The sequence below is a fragment of the Euleptes europaea genome, chromosome 4, assembly GCF_029931775.1.
Source record: "Euleptes europaea isolate rEulEur1 chromosome 4, rEulEur1.hap1, whole genome shotgun sequence".
Lineage (NCBI taxonomy): Eukaryota > Metazoa > Chordata > Lepidosauria > Squamata > Sphaerodactylidae > Euleptes > Euleptes europaea.
Genome location: NC_079315.1, coordinates 51,365,399 through 51,389,845, shown reverse-complemented (window position 1 = coordinate 51,389,845; position 24,447 = coordinate 51,365,399). Strand labels below are relative to the sequence as shown.

Here is a 24,447-nt window from a genome sequence, read left to right as displayed (position 1 = left end):
TTCCAATAAATGGAAATTTGCATTATTTTCCATCTTCTTAAGTCTACTAAAGTACATTTAGGGGCAATTATGAGATTCTTTTATCATTCTAGAGGGCAATTTATTATTCTGGAGAGCAATTATTCCTTTTGCTCCAGAAATCTATAAGGCAAAAAAAAAAAAAAAAAAAAATCAGATCCTTTCTGTTTTGTGGCGCTCCAATTTGGTTTTCTGCTCTTTCCTCTAAAATTGAATCTCTACAATCAAAATTTCTATGTGCTATTTTTCAAGTGCCTAATTGTATTTCAAATTCCAACTTCTATTTAGAGGCTGGTCTTGGTTTCATCTCCTTGTTAACATGGAAAGCTGTGGTGAAATTCAGATTTTTTCTACTAGACCAGGATTTTCTTCCTGATCTTTTTAAAATGGACTGAGCTTGACCCTTTTGTGTCTTCTTGGACAAAGACAGTAGATGAAAGACTTCCAAGCTTACAGATTCCTTATCCAAGTTTTCCCGCAGATCTCTCTTTAGATATGAGTAAGATACTTAACAGATTTAGAATGAAGGGACCATCTTGAATTATATAGTGATGCCAAAAGGAGCTGTGCACCCTCTTTCTGGGGAATGAGCTTCTTTTCCAGTGCTTCCGGATTATTTAAAATTCTTAACTATTCCAACCTTTTGAAGGCTCTTCTTCTTGGCCAGATACAATGCCTTACTCTTCAATGAATTATTTGGCAGATTCTTAGATAGTCCAATTGAACAGGAAGTCTGTCTATTTGGAAAAGCAAAGACAGAAGCACTTACCTATTTTGTATTCAGCTGTTGTTTATATTCTCCTATAAGATCTTTTATTACTCCATTGATCTCACACTTTCCAGTATGTTCACACAATTATCATTTAATATATATGCTGTCTGGTAAAAATAAGGCTGTTACTTTATCCATAGCTCATTATTTAATGGCTGCCTTGAAGATGCGTCCCAAGCTATAATCAACTTATACCTAAATGCTTATTTGCATACAGGAGCTCTTTTTCCACTGGAATTGGAACTGGATATTTTATTTCCCCCTGGAATTTCCTTTATTTCCTGGAGGAAAAATCCCCCCACATACATCTCTATTCCTGTGTTGATTTAAATAAACCCTGTTTGTTTACTCCTTTGTGATGATTACTTAAATAGAGTATTGGTTATGCATATTCTGTGCATAGCATTTGAATGCCCCTTGCCCAGCTTCTTCGTGGACTAGGGCAGGCAACTTGCAGCTAGTTAATATGGATACATTGGGAAGCTGATATTTGGAAAGCTTGCAAGTATTACTGTAACATACTCTATCAGGCACACCAATTAAGCACGTTAGAAGCACAGTTTTATAATATTATATTTAAGCATCATCAAATATTTCTTGGGGAAAATATGAGTAAATATGCTAAGAAGTATGGATGATCCTCCCCTCTCTCTCACTCTGCAGCTGTCGAAAGGAACAATTTAATGAGATTAGCTCAAACAATACCTTTTACACCTGTGCAGCTCTTTGGTGAGTATCAGCTTTTGTGTTAATTAATGAGGACTAAGGATGCTTGAAAACATGCTGTTTCAGCTCTGTATGAGAGCCAAAGTAGATATTATGGCAGCCACTAGTCTGACCCAGGGCCACTGACACCATTGTAGAAAAGAATTTGGCCATTTTAAAATGCTGCAAGGGTCTGATCAGTGGGCACAGCTGGAGCTGGCAATCTTGTTTCTTTTCCATGTGCTTTTTGAAGTGCTGACTGTTTCAGCACTTGAAAAGGTGATGCTGGGCGGGGGCGGGGGAGATCATGCACCATGGGCCAGATCATGATCTGACCCTCTTGGCATTTTTAAATTGCCAAATTCTTCTCTAAAATGGCATTGGCAGTCATGGGTAGGATGTGTGACCATTATAATTTCTAGTCAGGCCCTGAGTGCTAGTCACAGTAAGAGAGCCAATTATTTGACAGCTTCTTTCTGCCTATTCAGGATGAACAGGAAACTTCTTATCACACCCCAGTATTACAGGCACAACAAGAAATTTTGAGGGGAGAAGAGAATAGAAGTCAACTTTCAAATGATCAGTAGTATTAGCAGTGAATCCGTTTCTGTTTACCCCCCCCCCCCAACTTCAGTGCAAGACTGGGAGTGTGAAGCTTGGCAGAGTATGAGAAGCAGCCTCTCAGTTGATCTCTGAGATCTCAGGCTGGATATCAGAAACCAACTCCCAATTTATCCACAGGTCATCTGTGTGTCTGCTTCTGAACCACCAGAGCAGCTCCTGGTCTAATTGTGTCAAACATACGATATTTGACTGCTGAACACCTTTACAGTGAGATTTGCAGCATCCCTAATGAGGACTCTTTACTCTTTTTAAGAGGTTTAATAGTTGCTTGGTTATCTCCAGGAAACCCTAGAGCTTGTCCAGATTACATTTTTACCTCTTCAATTGAGAGGTATCTGCCTTGTGATAAATTGCTTTAAGAATACAGAATGTAAATCGCTTGATGTATGTCTAGTTCAACAGAGTTTTCTAAAATCTATCCAATTTCCTTTGGCTTTAGCTGGTGAAGAAGTGACAGTCTATAGATTAGAAGAGAGTTCACCTTTGAACCTTGATAAAAGTATGTCATCCTGGTCACAGCGTGGCATAGCTGCTATGATTCAAGTTTTGTCGCGGGAGAAAATGGATGGAGGCCTGAGGAGGGCTATGAAGGTTGTCTGCACCTGGTCTGAGAATGATGCACTAAAGTTAGGCCAAGTCTTCATTGTGAAGTCTTTCCTTCCTGTAGTAGTCCAGAATTGGCAAAAGATCTTCCAGGAGGACACAGTACTCCACCTTTGCCTCAGAGTGAGTATGAATTATTATGTGTAAAAGTGTGGGTTCTGGGTGCTTGCCCGGAGCCCAGTTGGCCGCTCCGGATGGGAGGAGGAGGGTGGGGGAAGCCGTGGAGCTGACTGGCTCCCATGTGGTGGCAGGGGGAAGAGCAGTGGCTCACTGCTCAGCCCCCCTGGGTCTTCGGGCTCGGCCTGGCTGGCACAGCCAGCCAATCAGCCCTCCCCCAAAGGCTCAAATTAAGTCTATCTGGAGGAGGCAGGGGTGAGGCTGGGCTGATCGGTTGGATGACAGAGGGAGTGTTTTCCCTCTCGTCTGCCCAGGAATGTTATAAGGAGGCATGCTGCTACCTCCTCAGTTTGCCTCTGTTTTTGCCCATCCCTATGTTTAAGGTTTTAACAGTATTGTTAATTGTCACAACTTGGGTGATGTTTAGCATGGGGCTAGAATCAGTTTTTGGGGAAAGCGGCCTGCGCACCCCTTTCCCCCTGTTTCAGGATCCCATTAAGGGATTTTGGGAAAGGCTTAGGGTAGGACATGCCCAGCTCGGGGGCTGTCCAAACAGCCTCCTCCCACGTGACGGGGGAATCATCAAATTGCTCACGCCCAGGTGAAACCCTTGTTTCATCATCTGTATACTACTACAGAAGGCTTGCTGGTAGTAGGATGACAACAGGAGCATTGGAGTCAAATGATGTCACTGATACAGCCCACATGCTGCGCCAATGCATTTCAGCTGTTGCCAATTAAGTTGTGGCCAATTTTCTCCAAATAAAATTGTTCTGATTAATGTTGTGTTGTTCAGGTTGCTTATTTAACAATGGTTACACTAATGGGTTGTTGGCCCCTGCCCTCCTCTCCACACTTGGCCCTGGAATGGCAGTTGGGTTTCTAAAATTATCTAGGGATACATAAGCTGGAAAAGGGAGATATCTGTAAGAAATTATCTTGCCTTGCCATTCTACTATACCACAAGAATATATGAAAATATGTGGTGAAACAAATTAAACTGGGATGGGACCAAAAGTGCAACCATAAATATGTAAGGTGAGGAAACTAAGTCCAGGCTTAGTACATGGGACATTCCTGGGAAGTTATATAAAGGATAGCAGACACCTCTAAGATGTGTAAAGCTGAAGTCCTATGCATGCTTAATTGGAAATAAGCTTCAGTAGGGCTACTTTTTATTTTATTTTTTTTGGCCATCAAGTCACATCTGACTTGGTGACCTCTGATGGAGTTTTCAAAGCAAGAGACGTTCATAGGTGATTTGCCATTGCCTGCCTCTGAGTGCTGACCCTGGTATTCCTTGGAGTATTATCCAAATATTATCCAAATAATTGCCATGGTTGACCCTGCTTAGCTTCTGAGATCTGACAAGATCAGGTGAGCCAGTGCTAACCAGGTTAGTGGGGCTTACTTCAAAGTAAATCTGCATCAAGTTAGGCTGTCTGTACTTATAATAAAGGTAACGTCTAATTTAGAATATTGTCTTTGATATTAGAGATGAAAAGCCATGAGAATCGCCTCCCTCCATCTCTCTTTGTGTAGGCATTTCTCATGTCATACAAATGAATGTTTATAAATAACCTTTGATTTCCTCCTTACCAATCCATAGCATCATAGTCAGGAAGCGGGAATATCCAATGCATGTTGTATCTCAGCTATGAACTCACCAGGTGGCTTTAAGCAAGCCACAATTTTTCATCTGCAACTCTCTATTGTATAATTCAAGGATAATAATAGTGTAGGAACCACTAGTATAATGTAGAATAATATGAATACTAGCTTTAGGAAATGTGAATACTAGCTTTAGGAAAAGCACAGTATACATTAATAACAATTCTTACTATTATTAGGAAATACAACAGCAAAGAGCAGCTCAGAAGTTGATACATACCTTCAACCAAGTAAAGCCTCATACCATTCCATATACTCCAAGGTAAGGCAGATGCTTGTAATGAATTATGTGAGAAAGAGTAAAGCCATCATTATTCATTACTTCTATGAGAGATCCCCAGTTATGTGTCCATGATGAACTATAGTACTGTGCATATATAATCCTAGTACAGAACTGTGCATATATAATCCTAGTACAGAACACTTGACAAATAGTTATCTATTTATTGTAGTCATCTATAAGGGCCTTTGTCAAAAGATTTTCTAAATATATCATCAGAACATTAAATATTTGGTATGATGTTTAGACATTTCTGTAGATTTGCTTAATTAATAATAGATATCAACAATTGGGGACCCATAAGGAATTTGCAGGGAGGGGACATCCCTTTCCCTTCCTTTACTTCCTCTTCTCTTCTTCTTTGTGACTGATCCTCCCTTCTTTTCCCCCCACGCCTTCTCTGATACTCATTCCTCCTTTCTCCCACCACCTATTCTCTGAAACTCATTCCTCCCTCTTTCTTTCTTCCCCACCCCTTTTGACACTCTTCCTCGCTCTTTCTTCCCTTCCTTCTCTGACACTCATCTCCCCCTTTTTCTTTCTCCCCCATTCCTTCTGTCACTCATTTCCTTCTTTCTCACCCCAGCTTGTCACTCCCACCTGTTGCTAGCTGGGGGAAGCAACTCCCTGCCCCCCAACCTCCAGCACTGACAGCTTAGTAGTGTGGAGGCAACTATGACTCCAGCACTAGCCACCACCTGTAGCTTTGCCAACTCAGTGGGAGGGTGGGGGGCAGAAATGATTCCCGCATTTCCGTCCACCTCCAGCACTGGCAGCTCAGCAGTGGAGATGCAGCAATTACTTCCTTAGCACCACTAATGAACTTTAATAATGATAATGGCAAACATGCTGCTGTCGTATGTAGTTTGACCCTAAATTTCATAGAATTAGAGAGCTGGAAGGGACTACTAGGATTATTTAGACCAACCTCCTGCACAATGCAGGAAATTCACAACTACCTCCCCCCCACACACACCCAGTGACCCCTACTCCATGCATTATGCCAGTGTTTTTCATGTATATATATTTCAAAGAGTACACAAAGGCTGCAATCCTAAATGTTGTTTCATAGAAGTAAATGAAATCAGAGGCACTTTCTTCTAAGTAAACGTACTGAAGATTTGTGTATGTGCCATCAAGTTGCTTCCAACGTATGGAGACCCTATGAATTAATGACTTCCAAAATATCCTATCATTAACACTTTTGCTCAGGTCTTGCAAACTGAAGTCCGTGGCTTTCTTTATTGAGTCAATCCATCTCATGTTATGTTGGGTCTTCCTCTTTTCCTCCTGCCTTCCACTTTTCCTAGCATTGTTCTCTTTTCCAGTGACTCTTGTCTTCTCATGGTGTGACCAAAGTACGATAACCTCAGTTTGGTCATTTTATCTTCTATGGAGAGGTCAGGCTTCATTTGATCTAGAACCTACTTATTTGATCTAGAACCTATTTATTTAAGGTTTAAAAGAACCTTTTATAATGGGTCTCGAAACTTTAATGTCATAAAAAAAGAATTCTGACCTATGTTTGTGTAATATTAACACTGTTGTCATTAGAGTATTAAAACCATACCAGGGAGACAGTAAATTATTCAAATAGGGCCTTGTGTATGCTTGGTAGTGTTGCTACTCATTATCATTCAGGCTGACAACTCTACATACATGGAATTTTCTTAGGTGTACAGTAGCTGCTTTCCAAAAGAAGTTTGGTAGGGGAAATTTCCTCCTCCCTATGGCAGCCTCTTGACCCATATATGCAGGTCCTGTAATCCCTTGGGGGGATTTTCCTGGGGTTGGAAATGGCTGCTGTGGATGGGAAGGAAAAGTGGGGAAGATCAGCACCTGTCAGGGCTTTCCAATGGAATGCTGGATCCAATCCCCTGTAAGTACTCCATTTCTTGTATGGGCTGTTGCAGGTGACAGATGCCGCCACCTCTACATTCTGGCTAAGGCCAGACTTGCAGAGTTCTACGTTCAGTTCAAAGCTAAAACTGATTGCTGTATTACTGCAGCAAGACAAAATCTGGTCAGGTTTATGAATTAATTATCCAGGCCGTGTAGAGAGTATATATTTTAAAAAACTGCTTATGTGACTCTCTATGTTAAGTTTCTACATCCATCTGTATTTATTTGACTAGGCAGATCACAAATTGGCACTGAGTACTTAAGATAAAATTTTATGATTTGTTTTACAAGCAATTTTATAGAGTATGATCAGTAACACTGGCCTTTCTCTCATAAAAAAAAGATCTAAATGGTTTATCAAAGTGAAAATCAGTCTTCTATTTTAAAAGCATTTTAACCTGATTTTTTTTATTAAAAGGGATGTTCTTGTCTGATTTGAAATAGCTTGTCCCCACTCATTTGGAGGCCTTACATTTATAAATCATGTCTTCTGATGGCTGCAGACATGGTTCTAGAATACTTACCCTGAATATGCCATCCTTAAAAATCTGCTGCTTTGATACAATGAAAATCTAAGAGTAATGGTCCACAGTCTTATAGAGAGCTTGATATAAAGCACATTTCAATACATTTATAGTGGCTTTATTAATTTCAGAACATTTCTGAGAGTGTAGGTGAAAAGTGTAGAAAGCCCTCTGTCCAAAAAAGTGACTCTTTTACCACAAAATAAAATATTATTATATATTAATTTGCCCATATAAATATTATTCAATGTCATGGGGCAAAAATGCATGGTCGCTTTAGTCTCCTTTATTCCTTGTTTCAGCCAGGATTTAGCCAGGATTGAACACACGTTCAGCAAAACGCATGCATTCAATCCTGGCTGAATCCTGGCTGAAACGGAATAAAGGAGGCTAAAGTGACCATGCGTTTTCGCCCATGGTCAGTTTATATACATATGCAGTATAATATACATACATATATTTCTCTCTCTCTCTCTCTGTATGTATGTATGTATGTATGTATGTGTATATACACACACATCACTGGGTGCTATTAATTCTTATGAGCAGTAGTTTAGATTATGACAATTGAAGAATTTTGCAGCAAACCTGTTCAGCAGCTGAACATATCATATTTGATATTCATGAACAACTTATGAGCTGAACACATATTTTTTCAGCTCATGCTGAACAGTGCCAATGGCTGCCAAACAGGATTCTTCAGAAGCCAACTCTCAATTTACCAGGAGATCAGCTGGGTATGGGCTTCTGATATACCCCCCCCCCCCACATATTGCTTTGTCTGACAAGGCTTAGATACAAGAAAGACAGAGATCAGAGACTACTGAACTCAATCTTTGCAGTGTCTAAGCCTTGACCAGCCTTGTTGTGGGTGGGGGGTAGCGAAATCAGAAGTGGACTCCTAGTTGATCAGCTGATCAGCTGGGAGTTAGCTTCTGCCTCCCTTCCTCAATAATTTGCTATCTATAAGCAGTGGGCTGGTAAGCAGGAAACATTCCAGGAGTGGCAGATTAGAAACCAACTCTCAGCTGACTGGTGCTTTTAGCTTTACTAGAGCCTCACTCTAGTAAAGTGGAAAAGACCGTCATGCTTGGAAAAGTTGAGTGCAGCAGGAAAAGAGGAAGACCCAACAAGAGATGGATTGATTCAATAAAGGAAGCGACAGCCTTCAGTTTGCAAGATCTGAGCAAGGCTGTCAAAGATAGGACATTTTGGAGGACTTTCATTCATAAGGTCGCCATGAGTCGGAAGTGACTTGACGGCACTTAACACACACAGAGCCTCACTAGCTTATGGTTTTACTTATACCATAGTCATTTCCTTGTGAATCTGGAATCAGCATATAGTTCCAAGTATTTTCTACAATGACAAGAGATTAAACTTGATTTTGAACTTTGGCTACGGTCATAGGTGGTGACTATACTTTTGCATTTTGATAGATATACTTTTGGGCAAATGCTGTAGAAACATTAATAGAAATCTAATATAAAAATCTCATACTATGAAGTTAGATTCTTCAACTTTCCACTGCCTAAGTTGTAGCAGGGTAACAAATATGATGAGTCTTGAGTTTATCGGTGGTTGTAGGCTATCCGGGCTGTGTGACCGTGGTCTTGGTATTTTCTTTCCTGACATTTCGCCAGCAGCTGTGGCAGGCATCTTCAGAGGAGTAACACTCAAGGACAGTGTCTCTGTCCTTCAGTGTTACTCCTCTGAAGATGCCTGCCACAGCTGCTGGCGAAACATCAGGAAAGAAAATACCAAGACCACGGTCACACAGCCCGGATAGCCTACAAGAACCAATGAACTCTGACCGTGAAAGCCTTCGACAAAGTCTTGAGTTTGTTTAGTTAATTTCTATTATCACACTTCTAGTCTAATAGGACACCCATGATGGTTTCTAGAGGAAAAATAACAAATGGTGTGTGAATACAAAATTTATACCAGCACCTTTCCCCCAATGAGGACCCAAAATGGCTTATATCATTCTTTCTCTCCATTTTCTCTTGACATCACCCCTGCGAGGTGGGTTAGACTCAGAAAATGTGACTGTCCCAAAGCCTGCAAGCTTCCATGGCAGCACGGGGATGCAGATCTGGAGCTCCTAGATTCTATTCTGACACTTTATCCACTACACCACACTAATATATTGGACATTTTAAATACATTTGAATATATCTCAACCAAATCAACTTCTATAGCAGTAGCAACAAATGAAAGGCAGAGAGGAAAGAACAATGTACACTAAAATGTAGTAAAATCAACCAGTTCAATAAAACCAAAATTACAGAAACTAAGGTAAACCCTAGTTAGTAGAAACCAGTAGGAAGTACAGAATAGGGTTGTTAAATGTACTACACTACTACAGTACTACACTAAAATGTAGTAAAATCAACCAGTTCAATAAAACCAAAATTACAGAAACTAAGGTAAACCCTAGTTAGTAGAAACCAGTAGGAAGTACAGAATAGGGTTGTTAAGAAAAATTCTGTTAATTCCTCTTCACCCAATTTCTCCCTGAAATCCAACAATCCATTTCTTTAAAAAAAGGAAAAGTCAATTTCTAATTGATTCTGTTCTGATCAAAGAAAAATTCAGTAAGAGAGGGGCAGGAGGGAAGTTCTGCAGATTTTTAGAATTTCACTCTATAGATGCTCAGAGGCAGGTCATGTCTTCTCAAACCTTCTTATCCTCCTATTACAGCACTGCCCTGTGGTATATAACATAAAACTACAAGGACTAGTTTCTCTTCAAAGAGGAATCAATAGCTATAACTAAAAAAGCAAATTTTGGAAAAACAAATTCCACTCCTCATAACAGTACTAGTACATGCTCATCTATCACTATCAATTATAAAATATCCTTAAAAATTAATGTTTAAGGTGTGGGCATGCCCTTTAGAAAGACTCTCAATTGGCCCTGTCCAGAAGGGTGGGTGGGCCTTAATTTCCTGGAAAGGATCTTTTACTGGTGATGCTTCTTCTGCCATATTATTTTTAAACCAAAGAGCTGAGTACAAATTTTAAGTGGGAATAGTGCTGTAGTACTGATGTGGACCATAAATAGACCTGCAGTGTTCTGATAACCTTTAAATGACACAATTGTTTTGGCAGGTTTCTGGATGTCTTTTTAATATATTGTCATTCAGCAAATCAGTGGCTAACAATAGAAAAGTTCATGACAGGAGAGTTCTGCAAGTATAACAATAACAATGGGGATGAAATCACACCTAGTAATTTGCTGGAAGAAGTCATGCTGGCTTTTTCTCACTGGACATATGAATATACCCGAGGAGAACTCCTTGTACTGGATTTGCAAGGTAAGTGATAACTTATAATGTTGTACTATGGACTCCAGGAATTTCAAAGTCACTAATGTGCTGTGTGCTGTTACACACAGCCAGCTATGTCTTCTTACTTCAGTGATAACAGTCTCTTTCGAAGGGCATTGATTTAGAAAAAAATTATGCCATCCTTCCAGTGAATCTGCATGAGGCATCTTAAAAAAATAAAACATTAAAAGTTGTTAATTAAAACCCAGCATTAAAAACCTGGCCAGAGGCATAAACCCTAAGCAGTTTAAAATGAAGGTAACATTTTCAAAGCTGAGAGCACCCTATTAAAATGGTATTAAAAGAACAACCCCTTAATTAAAAGCCTGGGTATGGACATAAAAAGTGATGGCAGACATTGCAGAGCCCAGTCCACACTTCTTCCAAACCTCCATTTCCTTATGTAAAGTTGCCACCCACAGCTTTTACAAGAGACCAGGCTCCCGGGAAGGCCTATCAGTAAATTATGATAAATCTAAAGTGATGGTTTTTTCTAGATCCCGAACTGAACAGAAAGTTTGGAATCTTAAGGGAGGGAAAATTGGGCAGATGCAAAGTTTTAAATATCTGGGGCTTATGTTCAGCTATAATCTTAATTGGAAACCTCATGCCCATTCAGTAACTGAAGTGGCCAAGATAAACATAAATGCACTTCTAAGGGTTTTCCACTGAAAATGTGGTCAATACATACCTGCAGCCTTGGAGGCGTTCAATGCTAAAATAATCCCCCAGGTATTGTTTGGGGCAGGTATGTGGATAAGCGGAGTCTCTGAGAACTTGGATAACATACCTCTTCAGTTCTTACGGAAGCTGGCTCAGGTGCCCAATTGTGTGGCAAGAACTGCTCTCAGGGTGGAGCTCACACAGCGCTCATTTGAGTCCAGGGCTTGGGCTGCCACTTTTAAACTGAGAATGAAGGCTTTTTTTGCAGCACCAAATACCCAGAGTGGGTTTCTACATCCTCTAAAATAAGACAACTTTAGAAGTGAATGGATGATATATGTGTATAGTAGGATTGAAACTCTAGGTCTCTCCCTCACAAACCTTAGTAACGTGGGTATTCAGGAAGCGATGAAGTTACTTAGCACAAGGGTGGCAGGCCTTGACCGAGTGAATACATTGAGTAGGGCAAGGCGAGTGTGCTCCACTGCTGCTCTAGGAATTTCTCCACCTACCACCTTCCCTTCATATTTAAAATTCCTCACAACTCCCAGCCATAGGCGAGTTTTTATGCTTGTCAGACTAAATGTCCTTCCAACAGCTGAAATGAGCAGTTGGTTTGATAAAATCCCATTTTCAGATAGGGTCTGTGTCTGTGCATCAGGAGCAATTGAGACAATATATCACCTTATGTTATTTTGTGATCTATGGGCTACACCCAGGGCCACCTGGATTGCTCCCATTTTATCAAGGTATCATCTTCCTGTTGTCTCTTGGGCGGTCCCATTTCTGTTGGGTGATGCTGACCCAGAAATAACCAAATGTGTCACAAAATATCTGGTAATAATAGTTTCCTTAAAGTCACGACAAGGTTAAACTATTGTTAACTAGTGATATAATTATTATTGTAATTACTGTTGTGCGTATAAAGTAACTCAATTTTTGGTTATTGTGATTTTAATTTTAAAGCGTTTCAAGTATTTTAAGAATTTAAAGTCACTTCTGTTGTACAAGAGATCAGATCTACCTGATCAGCAGTTGTACCTCCCAGCCTGTTCCTCCTTTACCCATCCTCGTTTTCCTGTGGCACGACAAAGCAATAGGAGGGGAAAGTGGGCAAAGGGATCGGTGAAGCAGAGCAGCAGGATGGGAAGTACAACATCTGTATCATCTTCCACTGTCTTAGATCTTTTAATGAAACATGCACCACCTGGATGATGACTTGGCAATGACAATCTTTCTTATCCATTATTCTGCCATCTTGAGCTTTCATCCTTGTCTTGAATCATGGCTATTGTCTTCTGCCATAGCAAACTTGAGCTAAAACAGCTCAACATAGGAATGGGCAAAAGAAATAAAGACAACAAAATGCCCTTCAAGAATATTGAAGATGGTGCCACACACTTGCTGTAGATTCCAGATACAGAAGAAAATGTGGAATTCAATAGAGAAGGTTCAATAGAGCATACACTCATACAGCGGCTGGATTGGAGCCAACATATTTTAAGGCAGTAATAGAAAAACAAATGAACAACCAGCCATCATGTGAAGAAAATATAATTGCTTGCTATTTGTTTCAAGGGAAATGTGTACTGTAAGATAGAGGCTTAATTTATTTACAGAATTCAAAGAGCGTGAATTACACTGAGATGCATTTGTCAAGCAAAATGAACCTTCCAGCCCCTTAACCTCATTTATTGTTATCTTCACATTCAAAACTTAAGAAGCATGCATTCATCATAAAGTGCCACAGTGTTCTGTTTAAACAAACATCTGAAATTGCAGTGTGGGTAGCTAGCTTTTTTTGAAAGCTTAAATGGATGTGAAAGGTCTCTGCACAAAATCTGAAAGCATTGTGAGAAGGTGGAAGAACTATTTGAAAATAAAAGAAAATCTCTAAAATATTTGGTTCAGTTTCAAAAACAGTTTGGGATTTAAATCATAGTATTTGTAGGACACATTGAGATAATCACTGTATGCCTGACTATATTTTTTCCATTTTACCATACATGTGCCAGATTGCTAACAATGCAATAAATAATTCATGCATTATCATGATAGATAGATAACAATGCCGTAGAGACAGGGGCTTTGTCCACTGGATTAGGACAGCTGGGAAAACAATCTTGGGGAAAGTTATGGAAGACTGCAGCAGTAGCCACATGGAAGAACTGGGCAGCTTTTTTTCTTTTGGACTCTGTTGTTAAATTGCTAGTTCCAGACTGGTGGCTCTAGGACTAGAAAGTGGGGCAATGGCATCTAGCAAAGAAGTAAAAACATGTATGTGTATTTGTTAAGTGCTGTCAAATCACTTTTGAGTTATGGTGACCCTATGAATAAATGACTTCCAAAACATCCTATCATTAACAGCCTTGCAAACTGAGGGCAATGGCTTCCTTGATTGAGTCAATTCATCTCATGTTGGGTCTTCATCTTTTTGCTGCCTTCAACTTTTCCTAGCATTATTGTCTTTCCCAGTGAGTCTTGCCTCCTTATAACCAAAGTATGATAACCTCAGTTTGGTCATTTTAGCTTCTATGGAGAGTTCAGGCTTGAACCCACTTCTTTGTCTTTTTGGCAGTCCAAGGTACCTGTAAAACTCTCTTCCAACACCATATTTCAAAGGAATCTACTTTCTTCCTATCAGCTTTCTTCATTGTTCAATTTTCACACCCATACATAGTAATGGGGAATACTATAGTATGAATTATCTTGACATCGGTTGCTAGCTACACATCCTTACTTTTAAGGATCTTTTCTAGCTCCTTCATGGCTGCCCTTCTGAGGCTCAATCTCCATCTGCTTTCTTGGTTGCAGTCTCTCTTTTGGTTGATAATGGAGCCAAGAAATAGAAAATCTTGAACAATTCAATTTCTTCATCAAACTGAAAGTTTTAAAATTCATCCATGGTTATTACTTTTGTCTTCTTGATGTTCAACTGTAATCCTTCTTTGGCACTTTCTGCTTTAGCCTTCAACAGTAGTTGTTTCAAGTCTTCACTATTTTCTGCCAGCAATGTGGTGTCATCTGCATATCTCAAATTGTTAATGTTCCTTCCACCAGTTTTCACTCCACCTTCATCTACATCAAATCCAGCTTTCTTTATGATAGGTTCTGCATATAGCTTGAAGAGATAGTGGGAGAAAATTGTCTGACACCTTTGCTGATTGGAAACCATTGTTTCTCCATATTTTGTCCTAACAGTAGCCTCTTGTCCAGAATATAGGTTGCACATCAAAACAATCAGATGTTGTAGCACACCCATTTCTTTTAAAACCAACCATAGCTTTTCATGATCCACAGAGTCAAAAGCTTTGCTGTAATCTATGAAACACAAGCTGATTTTCTTCTTTTGTATGCTCCAGTAACTGACATAAATTTGCAAAATGATCTCTAGTGCCTCTTCTTTTTCTGCATCCAGTTTGAACATCTGGTATTTCTCATTCCATATATGGTATCAGTCTTTGTTTTAAGATTTTGAGCATCAATTTAAGATTTTGAGCATCACTTTACTCTCATGAGAAATTAATGCAATGGTCCAATAATTGCTTTGACATTTCCTGTTTTGGGAAGTGGAATGCAGTTTGAGCGTTTTAAGTCCGTGGGCCATCATTTTGATTTCCATATTTGTTGGCATATTCTTGTTAAGATTTTGATGGACTCCATTTCTATAGCTTGAAATAACTATATTGATATCCCATCTACTCCTGGTGATGTGTTTCTCCCAATTGCTTTGAGTGCAACTTTCACTTTACTTTCTAAAATTGCAAGTTTGGAAGGGAATTGTGTCATCACATGTAGCATCTACATGTGTGTCATCCTGTTGGGTTAGCAAATTAAGGTTACTAATGCAAGATGGAAACATTGCATTTGTGAGAAGCCTACCTGTGAGGATACACATACTGCTTGATTCAGTGATGGTAGTATACACTCAAAGGCTCCAGTGTACATACGAAGCCCAATGTCTGTTAGTCCCAATCTAGTCTTTACAGTATCAGGGATACGTCCATAAATTCCACAGAAATGTGGTTTGGTTTTAGATTTCCCTGGCACATAAATTCCACAGAAATGTGCAGTTTGGTTTTAGATTTCCCTGGCACTGAGATGAATGGGCCAGTTCCTGTAAGTTGAGGAAATCTTTGGATTGATGCATGTAGGTTGGTTTGGCATCACATTAAACAGTAACAATAATAATCTGCAGAAATGCGACAAGCATGCAACGCTGACTTGCCAGTTGCTAATGCATTTTATACTTGTAATCTTGTCTTTTCAGTTTATACTCTATAAAGCTAAATATTAGATAACCATATAAATAATTGCATTGGTTATTTCATAAATACATTTTTAAAAATTGCAATTACCTTCTAACACACTTTGTAAATTTGACTGCTGCAGGTGTTGGAGAGAGCCTTACTGATCCATCTGTTATTAAACCTGAAGACACACAGTGAGTATCTAATGTTACTTTGTCATATAGAAATGTTTAAAATGATTCAATTAATGTACAATATTAGCTGTGATGCATGTATGTATATTTTTACACACTGCTGGCAGTAGCACTCTTTGTGTTTTTGTTAGTGTTACAGTGACCTATTTGTAATCTTTTTAATTGACTAAGAAGAATACCATAACACACTCTTTTTGCAGCTAGGCTTAAAAGTCACTAACAAACTTCAGAGTAGTGCTGAATGCAAATGTTGGCTACAAGTAGGGAGAATGTTTTTTCTTTGCTAAATATTTAGAATTGTTTTTTTGTCTGATTTTAAAAACAATTGAAGATGCTGAGTTTAGTATATTGATTTTACACTCAGAATAAGGCTGAGGGGGGAGGGTGTACATGAATTTACCCTTGAACCAAGAGCACCTTCAATTTTTGAAATTCATGACTAATAACCTGGCCTCAAATTTGAATGCATTCTGAAATAGATCCCAAAATTCTATTGTTTGAAGAAAAGCAAAAAATGGTACAAAGACTAACCACAAAATCCAAAGGGTGGGGGAAGTGTCATAGGAGCTGGCATGACCCCTATACCAGCGTCTGTGCCACATGTGCCATGCAAAGTGGTGCAGGGCAAGTAACACCAGCCCTGGGGAGGTGTGCAGCAGCACGGGGCTTGGGCACTGGCACTGCCTCCTGGTGGCATTTTCCTGCCGTTATCTCCCTGCACCAGTGTCCTGGGGGCATTTCTAGAGAGTTCCTGGGGCCAGAGCTGCCTTTAGGCAACTTCCTAACCCCTTTTGGGCTGAAAATATGCAATTTTGAAGGTGTCCAGTTGTAACTGCAAAATCGTGGCCCCGTGGAACTCTATGAGGAGTTCCACGGGGTTTTCCCCATAAAAATCTGTAACATTTTTTCCCCAACTTGCTGCATTGGCAGCAAGCCATTCTAGAGGCAGCACAGCTGCACTGCCTCTGGATGCCACCTAACCCCCCCCCCCTTAGGAATGGGCTGTGAAGCTGAATCTAAGTTTTGCTTCTAATGAAGCATTGCTTATCACATGTCTCTTTTTCAAGTGAGTGAGTTTCAGTTGGCCAGGTTTGTTGCTGGAACAATAATTAGATGTCACATAAAAGCTCAGAGGTCACACAAACAGCATTTTTGCTTCAGGCTGACCATGAAATAACCAAGATCATTTACTTGAATTGGGTAAACTACCAGACAGTGCCACACTTGTATATATTTTTCATGTGAACACACATGAAGTTGCCTTATACTGAATCAGGGCCATTGGTCCATCAAGGACAGTATTCTTTACTCAGACTGGCAGTGGCTCTCCAGGGACTCAGGCAGAGGTCTTTCACATAACCTACTACCTGAACCTGCAGTAAGGAATGGATAGATCTGGATGTATGAAGTGCATGAAGGCTCAATCGATAGCTACTTTCTTCTGTTTAAAATGTTTTTATTCTCAAATTTGTAATCAAACATATACAAACAATAAAAAACTACAATACATAAATACTACAGACTTGAAATCTACAATATTTAATAACATACTTTTTCTGGGTGGGCATAACCAATTTTGATCCCGTCTTATAATCTTCCCTATACTGACTATAGTATCTCAGTTACATTGTTACTCAGTTACACAGGCAGGATGGTGCTGCTGCAATCGTCTTGTTTGTGGCTTCCTAGAGGCACCTGGTTGTGTGAACAGACTGCTGGACTTGATGGGGCTTGGTCTGATCCAGCAGGGCCTTTCTTATGTTCTTATGTTCTTATTGACTATATACCACTTGATATAATATCCTTCCCTCACATGATTATATACCTTATTCTAGCACAATGATTAACATTTAATTTACTGTCTCATTTATAATCACTTATTTGTAAATTATTAATAATAACTGAATTCCACTATACACAAGCTCTCCTATGCTTATTTAATTCTAGTGTAAATAAATACATAGCAGGGACCAGATGGTAGCGTATACTGGAAGGAGCTAGATAAGCCGGGGAGCTCCTAAGATCTGTTTGTCTCTCAATGTCATCTATCCTTTGCTTCACTAAGGCCTTTGCTTGCTCTTGCCTGAGCTCTAAAAGGGATTGTGGAGAGAAGCCTAGTCTTTCTATTTTTTCAATGGAGTGCTTCCACCATTTAGATTTGAACTGATCCCGCCCAAGCAAGGGTGAAAATCCTTCTGAGGTCTCATGTGCCCTCAAACATAGTAAAACAGAGGCTAAGGTAATTCTTGCCTTGATTTTCAGCATGCCTGTTTCCAGGCGAACCCAGGAATTTGAGACTAGGTGAGGAACCTGTAACACCGCCCTAAGGAACTTTGATTGGACCTTCTCCAGTGAGCTATGACTTGATTTTGAGGAGCCTGGTATTGTACCATAGGCCATTTGGCTGGCTGATTTTGCCTGGAATAATTTGAGGGCCGCTGGAATATAAAAAGCTCCTTTTGCCCTAAAGAACTTTAGAATATTAAATGAGGATCTCTCTGCAGCCGTGCCACTTGTCTATGGTGTTCATTGCGCAGGCCATTCATCTGGAAGGTCACTGCGAGGTATTTGATAGATCTAACTTGTTCAATACTATTCCCATCAATCAGGCATTTGCTCCTTTTCCGATGGTTTCCAAATGCGAACACTTTGGTTTTATTATAATTTATAGAGAGTGCTTCAGCTTTACAAAAATTACCCAGTCTTCCCAGTGCTCTTTTTATGTTGACCTGGGATCTGGATAAGATCACCACATCATCTGCATAAAGAAATAGCGGGATATTGTGCTGTGTTATTTTTTTGGGGTGCAAATCCTCTGAACTTAAATGCGCCATAATATTATTGACATAAAAAGAAAACAAAGCAGGAACGAGAAGGCATCCCTGTCTAACACCTTTACTTGAAGGAACTAATGGCTCAGTAAGGCTTCTGTTTCTGTTACATCTTACTCTAATGGATGTATGCCTATGCAGCGCCTGAATAAGGTATAGAAGCCTCCTATCTATGAAGGATTTTTCTAGTTTACTCCACAATCGGGTCCTGGAGACTCAGGCCATTAACGCACAGTTCAATCTGACTTACCTTGTTCCTTTGTTGTCACATGTTTTGTGGAACGGAATTAAAAAAATTAAATGCATGGCCACCTCCACTCTGTGCTCCTCCACCATGCCGTCCCTCAGGTGGAGGTGAGGGGAAGCCGGCGGTTAGATGCAGCTGCAACTGGCGTCACTCTGCCATTGTCCCGGCGAGGTGAAGCTGGGAGGAGGAGGCGGTGACTGGCATTGCTCTGCCTTCATCGCAGCGAGGCGAGGGGAAGCCGGGAGGAGGAGATGGCGACTGGCGTCGCTCTGCCTTTGTCCCAGCGAGGCGAAGGGAAGCCAGGAGGAGGAGGCAGTGACTGGTGTCACTCTGCCTTTGCCCCAGTGAGGGAAGGGGAAGCCGGCGGCGGGTGGAGGCATCAGTTGGGAGAGGGGGAGAGTGAGGGCATGGGGTCTGGGGGGACGGAAGGGTGCTGCTGTTGCTGCTGCTGGGGGGGGGGGGAAATCAACCTGGAAGCTTAAATGCTCCAGCAAACTCTCACTTTTGTGGCGTGTTTAAATGTTAAGTCACGATAAAATGAGAACAGCAAAACACGAGGAAGTACTGGAAGTAGGTGGGTGGAATGTGCAGGCTGGAGATGGCCATGCATGTGGACTAAGGAGAATCGCTACATGCCCGGGAGATTCGTAGGACAAGACGGCCATGCGTTAATGGCCTGAGTCAAAGGACGCTTTGAAGTTGACAGAAGGATCTCCCTGGACCTCCTCTCTCTTCAGAAGATTCCACGCTGGCCATAATTAGACAAGGAATAGAGAATAAATCTGCTGCTACCATTCTGCCCTTGTAGAAATGTATAATAAGACTATACCTACAATACAGTTCTGGTCACCACACCTCAAAAACGCTTGCTGGGAATGAGGGCAGGATATAAATGTAAATTAATAAATAATAAATCAGTAAAAAAGATATTGCAGAGCTTGAGAAGGTCCAGAAAAGAGCAACCAAAATGACCAGGGGGCTAGTGCAACTGTCCTATGGTAAAGGTAAAGGTCCCCTGTGCAAGCACCGGGTCATTCCTGACCCATGGGGTGATGTCACATCCCTACGTTTACTAGGTAGACTTTGTTTTATGGGGTGGTTTGCCAGTGCCTTCCCCAGTCATCTTCCCTTTACCCCCAGCAAGCTGGGTACTCATTTGACCGACCTCGGAAGGATGGAAGGCTGAGTCAACCTTGAACCGGCTACCTGAAACCGACTTCCGTCGGGATCGAACTCAGGTCGTGAGCAGAGCTTTTGACTGCAGTACTGCAGCTTAGCACTCTGCACCATGGGGCTCTTAGTTTGTATATATCCCTAATTCAAACACGGGGGAACTTTCTCTGCTCTAGAAGAATTTGTTTACATGTAGTTCATTTAATCCTTCCTCCAGTCTATAAGTATAGAGGAAATGTGATGCCTGCTGATTTTCTTGGAATAAAGAGCAAGAAGAATGTAGGCAGCGGCCAGTGTCATCCTGGTCAATCAAACCCTAGATTGTTAGTTTTCATGGAGTCTCACAGGATTAAGATTGGTTGTAATCACAATGAGTGACTGGCTCACCAGTTAGAACTGTGGAAGATTTAACGATCTGGAGGACTGACATTAATGTAGGCACTGTATTTTCATGTAATGCACATAATTTACATCTTTCACACAGATTATAGTCTCCAGTTGTTAAAACACTTTTGTCATAAGATGTTTCTCAGTGAAGTAGAGAAGATGCACAATATAGACAAACCAACTAAGCACCACGGTTTTCACTTTTTAAAAATAAATGGCTCAAATCACAGACTTACAGGTTTATAAGTTCTTTGTGATTTCTTTCAGTGCCAAAGGGGTGGCATTTGGACCAGCAAACCTTGGGGAGGAAGCAATACAAAATTTCATATCAAAACACCACTGCAATGCCTGTTGCAGGAAACTCAGACTTCCAGGTATGCGCAAAAAAATCTTTGCATATTTCTGAGCAAACCAGTCTTAAGGCCGGTTTATTTCCAGATCTAAGATGGACAGCAATTCTGCTCACAGTCTGGTCCGTATTCTATTTTCTACCTAGCTCCCAAGCTTTCAGATAACAGCTAAAAATCTTCTAGCAACAAAAATCATAGGAAGCTTCACATATGCCTTTTAAAACTACAGAATGTCACCAAGTTTGGTATGCTATAAATTCCATTCCTTGATTTGTTATTTCTTTAAAATACATAATAACATTGATCACATATTTATTTCCATTTCCCATCATTGACCTGGCCCTTAATTGGGAGGAGTATGGCAGCCGGCCTCAAAACAGGCAACAAACCCAACAACCTGGCATGCCCTCCCCATGCCCAAAGACAGAGACGTAGTGCATTGTCAATTGAATCACACAGCGTCTGTGCTGGAATGGAAAACAGCCACAACTTGATTGGTTACAGCACTAGGCATTGGCATAGCATGGTGGTGGGAACCAAGCAATCAGCTGACTCATCTGCCAACTGATGTACCTCCTGCTACCTGGCGCACCTGCTGGGTGTAGCCTGGGATGGCAGAATGCTGGACTCACATGGACAGAAGCCTGCTGTGTGGTCCCCTGCCATTTGGTGGGAGGCCACCCGACAGCCCTCGAGCTGGGCATGTTGCAATCTAGGCTTCCCCCAAACCCCTTACTGGGGTCCCCAGAGTGGGGGAAAGGGTGTATGCAGAGACTGGCTACCCCCCAAACTGGATCCGGCCCCATGCCAAAACTGCCAACCTATAAGTTATGACAACAATAACAAACATGAGTACAACAATCAAAGGGAGTGTGGGTGGGACAAACTAGAGTGAACTGAACCGGGAGCTGAGAGGGGCCTTCTTAAATACCCAGCCTGTGAACCTGAGTGAAAAACTCAGGTGAAAAACCTGAGTAGGGCTGTGCAAAAAAACTTCACAATGCTTTTCTATGGAAAAGGGGGTGACCGCTTAGGGGGCCCATAAAATCGGACCCCCAATCCAAATTTTACAAAACTTTGGAATTTATGCAAGGAGAGTCCCTTGCAGCTACCCTGAAAAATTGGTAACTCTACCTCTAAAAATGCCCCCACATGAGCTCCTAAAATAATTCCCATAGAGAAAAGCCTTGGGAAAGCTGAAGGCCGAATCAGCTGAATACCTATTCAGCTGATTCGGTGATCAGCTATCCAGTTTAGGCTTTATTTTCAATTTCAATTTTCTGCCCCAAATACTGTATTTTTCGCTCCATAGGACGCACCGCTTCATAAGACACACCTAGTTTTTAGAGGAGGAAAACAAGAAAAAATCTTGTTTTCCTCCTCTAAAAACTTGTCTTATGGAGCGAATGCCGGCTGGACAGCGTCGGGACGGCGCGAGCCGGTGTTCCCCGCCCCGATGGCTAGCTGGGAGGCGGGCGGGGCCACACAGAGCTGGCTGGGCGCGTGCGCGTCATGCTGGAATGACGCGAGCTGGCTCTGTGCGCCCCGCCTGCCTGCCAGCTGGCCGTCGGGGCGGGGAAAGCCGGCTCGCGCTGGAACGACGCGAACCGGCTCTGTGCGCCCCGCCCGCCTCCCAGCTGGGAGGCGGGCGGGGTGCACTGAGCTGGCTGGGCGCTCTGGAACGACGCAAGCTGGCTTTCCCCGCCCGCCAGCTGGGAGGCGGGTGGGGCACACAGAGCCGGCTGGGCACGCTGGAACGGGACGCACAGAGCCGGCTTGCGTCATTCCAGCGTGCCCAGCTGGCTCTGTGCGCACATTCGCTCCATAAGACGCACAGACTTTTCCCCTCACTTTTGAGGAGGAAAAAAGTGCGTCTTATGGAGTGAAAAATACGGTAAACCTGGGAAAAGCTGAAATGCCTTTTTTCAGGTTTATTTTTGGGTCAGTAAACCTGATACGCACAGCCCTAAACCTGAGTGAAAAACTTTGGTCCAAGCCTTGCTGACCAGGACGCCCCTAGCTGTAGACAGGCCCTGATTGGACTATTTGAATTTGGGGGCATTTCTGGCGGCGCACAGCCAGGTGGGGAGCGTCTCCAGCCTTCCACCGACACTGCTGCCCCCGATCAGGTGTCTCCGCTGGCCGCCATTACACGAGGCATGCAGCTGGCGCCTCAGGGATGCCCACTGCCCCAGCCTGGCTCCTGGCAACCCAAGAGGACCCCAGAGATCCCCAGTGCCGGCACCAGCCTCCTCCCAGTGCATTTCAAGGGGAGTGACCAAAGCAACAATAGCTGGTGCTTAATCAAGGATCCAAAGATCCCATTAACATTACTAGATCATTAATATCAGCACAATTTTATTTTCTGTCATAGCCCACCATTTTTGCATCTAACTACTCTTCTTTTCTCAAAAGTGATAATTTTATTTTTTAGGAGTAGAAATTATTTTACAGTACTCCATTGTGGCTGAATACTACGGTCTTACAATTTTGCCAAAACCACTAGGTGAGGCATAAATGGGCTTGGTATTAAGATACAGCAAGGAAGAGAAATTAATTGTCCACATATTTTCCCACTGAAATTCCACCCTGCGAAGGATTGCATGTAAAGATGTTAAATAACTGTATCTTGTGAATTTACTTAGTTTTATATGCTCGGATTGTGGGATTTCTTCTCTCTCGACTTCAGGCAGGGCTGTGAGTTTTTCATCAGATACTTGGATCAGTTCTTTGCTGGTACAGAATGTCTGAATCATAGAATAGAATCATAGAAGTTGGAAGGGACCACCAGGTACATCTAGTTCAACCCCCTGCACAATGCAGGAAATTTACAACTATCTCCCCCACACCCCTAGTGACCCCTACTCCATGCCAAGATGGCATGGCCCTCCCTCTCATGATCTTCCTATGGTCATAAAATCAGCATACTACTCAATGGTACTGAGTATTTATAATCAACAAATCTCCTCAGTGGTTTTTGTAAACTAGTTTTCCTAACTTAGCTCATTAACTGTCACCCTAATCATCCATCATCCCATTACTTTGCCACACTCACTATATTCCAAACCCACCATACTACAAATCCATAAGATCCACTGAATACTCTCCCCCTATATACATAGTTCCTTAGGTGTAGTGCACAGGATAATTCCTGATGAGTTGCCAATCTGAGCAGTTAAAAAAGCAAAAAATGTGTGTATTATGGTGTCTCTCTTCTGCTCTTCTTTGGAATGGGAGAAACAATTACAAAAACATTCTTCCATTCTATTCTTCTCTATTGTGTAGTAGATTTGACTTAACATACCTTTCTATTGTCAAGCTCTGGCCCTTTGCATTTGATAAGCAATTGCTATCTGAATTTCACCTGTTTTCTTCATAGATTTGAAAAGGAATGACTATACACCTGGAAGATTCAATCCAGGTTTTGAAGCTGAAACAGAAGCAATAGCAGCAGCAGGAGATGACGCTGTTAAGAATGGCAATGATGAACCTTTGGAATATAATACGCGATTGTGATGCAATGGATTTTCAGGCAGGCAGGATCTGTCTTTTCTTGAATATCTGAATCATTCCATAATTGTCTACAGGGTCAACTATAGGTGCCCAAACACCTCAGTTACAGCCATAGGCTAAGGAAATGAAAGCTATCTACATGGAAAGCAGTATGTGAATAAACATCCTGCTGTAAAAGGAATGTTCTTAGTTACTGGCCTCAGTAAGCTTTAAAAATATGCATTTATTCTGAGAGTATTCATTAAAGTCTCTGGAATTAAAGTCTCTTGACATTTGTCCTCCCGGTATCACC

The 24,447-nt window shown here is 41.5% G+C and overlaps 1 protein-coding gene across 1 annotated transcript in view; it reads left to right on the top strand.

The window, feature by feature from the left end:
- TRPM6 (transient receptor potential cation channel subfamily M member 6) overlaps nt 1-24,217 on the top strand; it is a 116,390-nt gene extending 92,173 nt beyond the window's left edge. The window contains 7 exon segments of the mRNA XM_056848983.1: nt 1,454-1,519; nt 2,559-2,845; nt 4,690-4,772; nt 10,330-10,535; nt 15,603-15,654; nt 20,560-20,666; nt 24,022-24,217. Of these exon segments, the coding sequence (XP_056704961.1) occupies nt 1,454-1,519; nt 2,559-2,845; nt 4,690-4,772; nt 10,330-10,535; nt 15,603-15,654; nt 20,560-20,666; nt 24,022-24,158 (938 nt within the window). The 3' untranslated portion in view covers nt 24,159-24,217.
- Nucleotides 24,218-24,447: the final 230 nt, after the last annotated feature.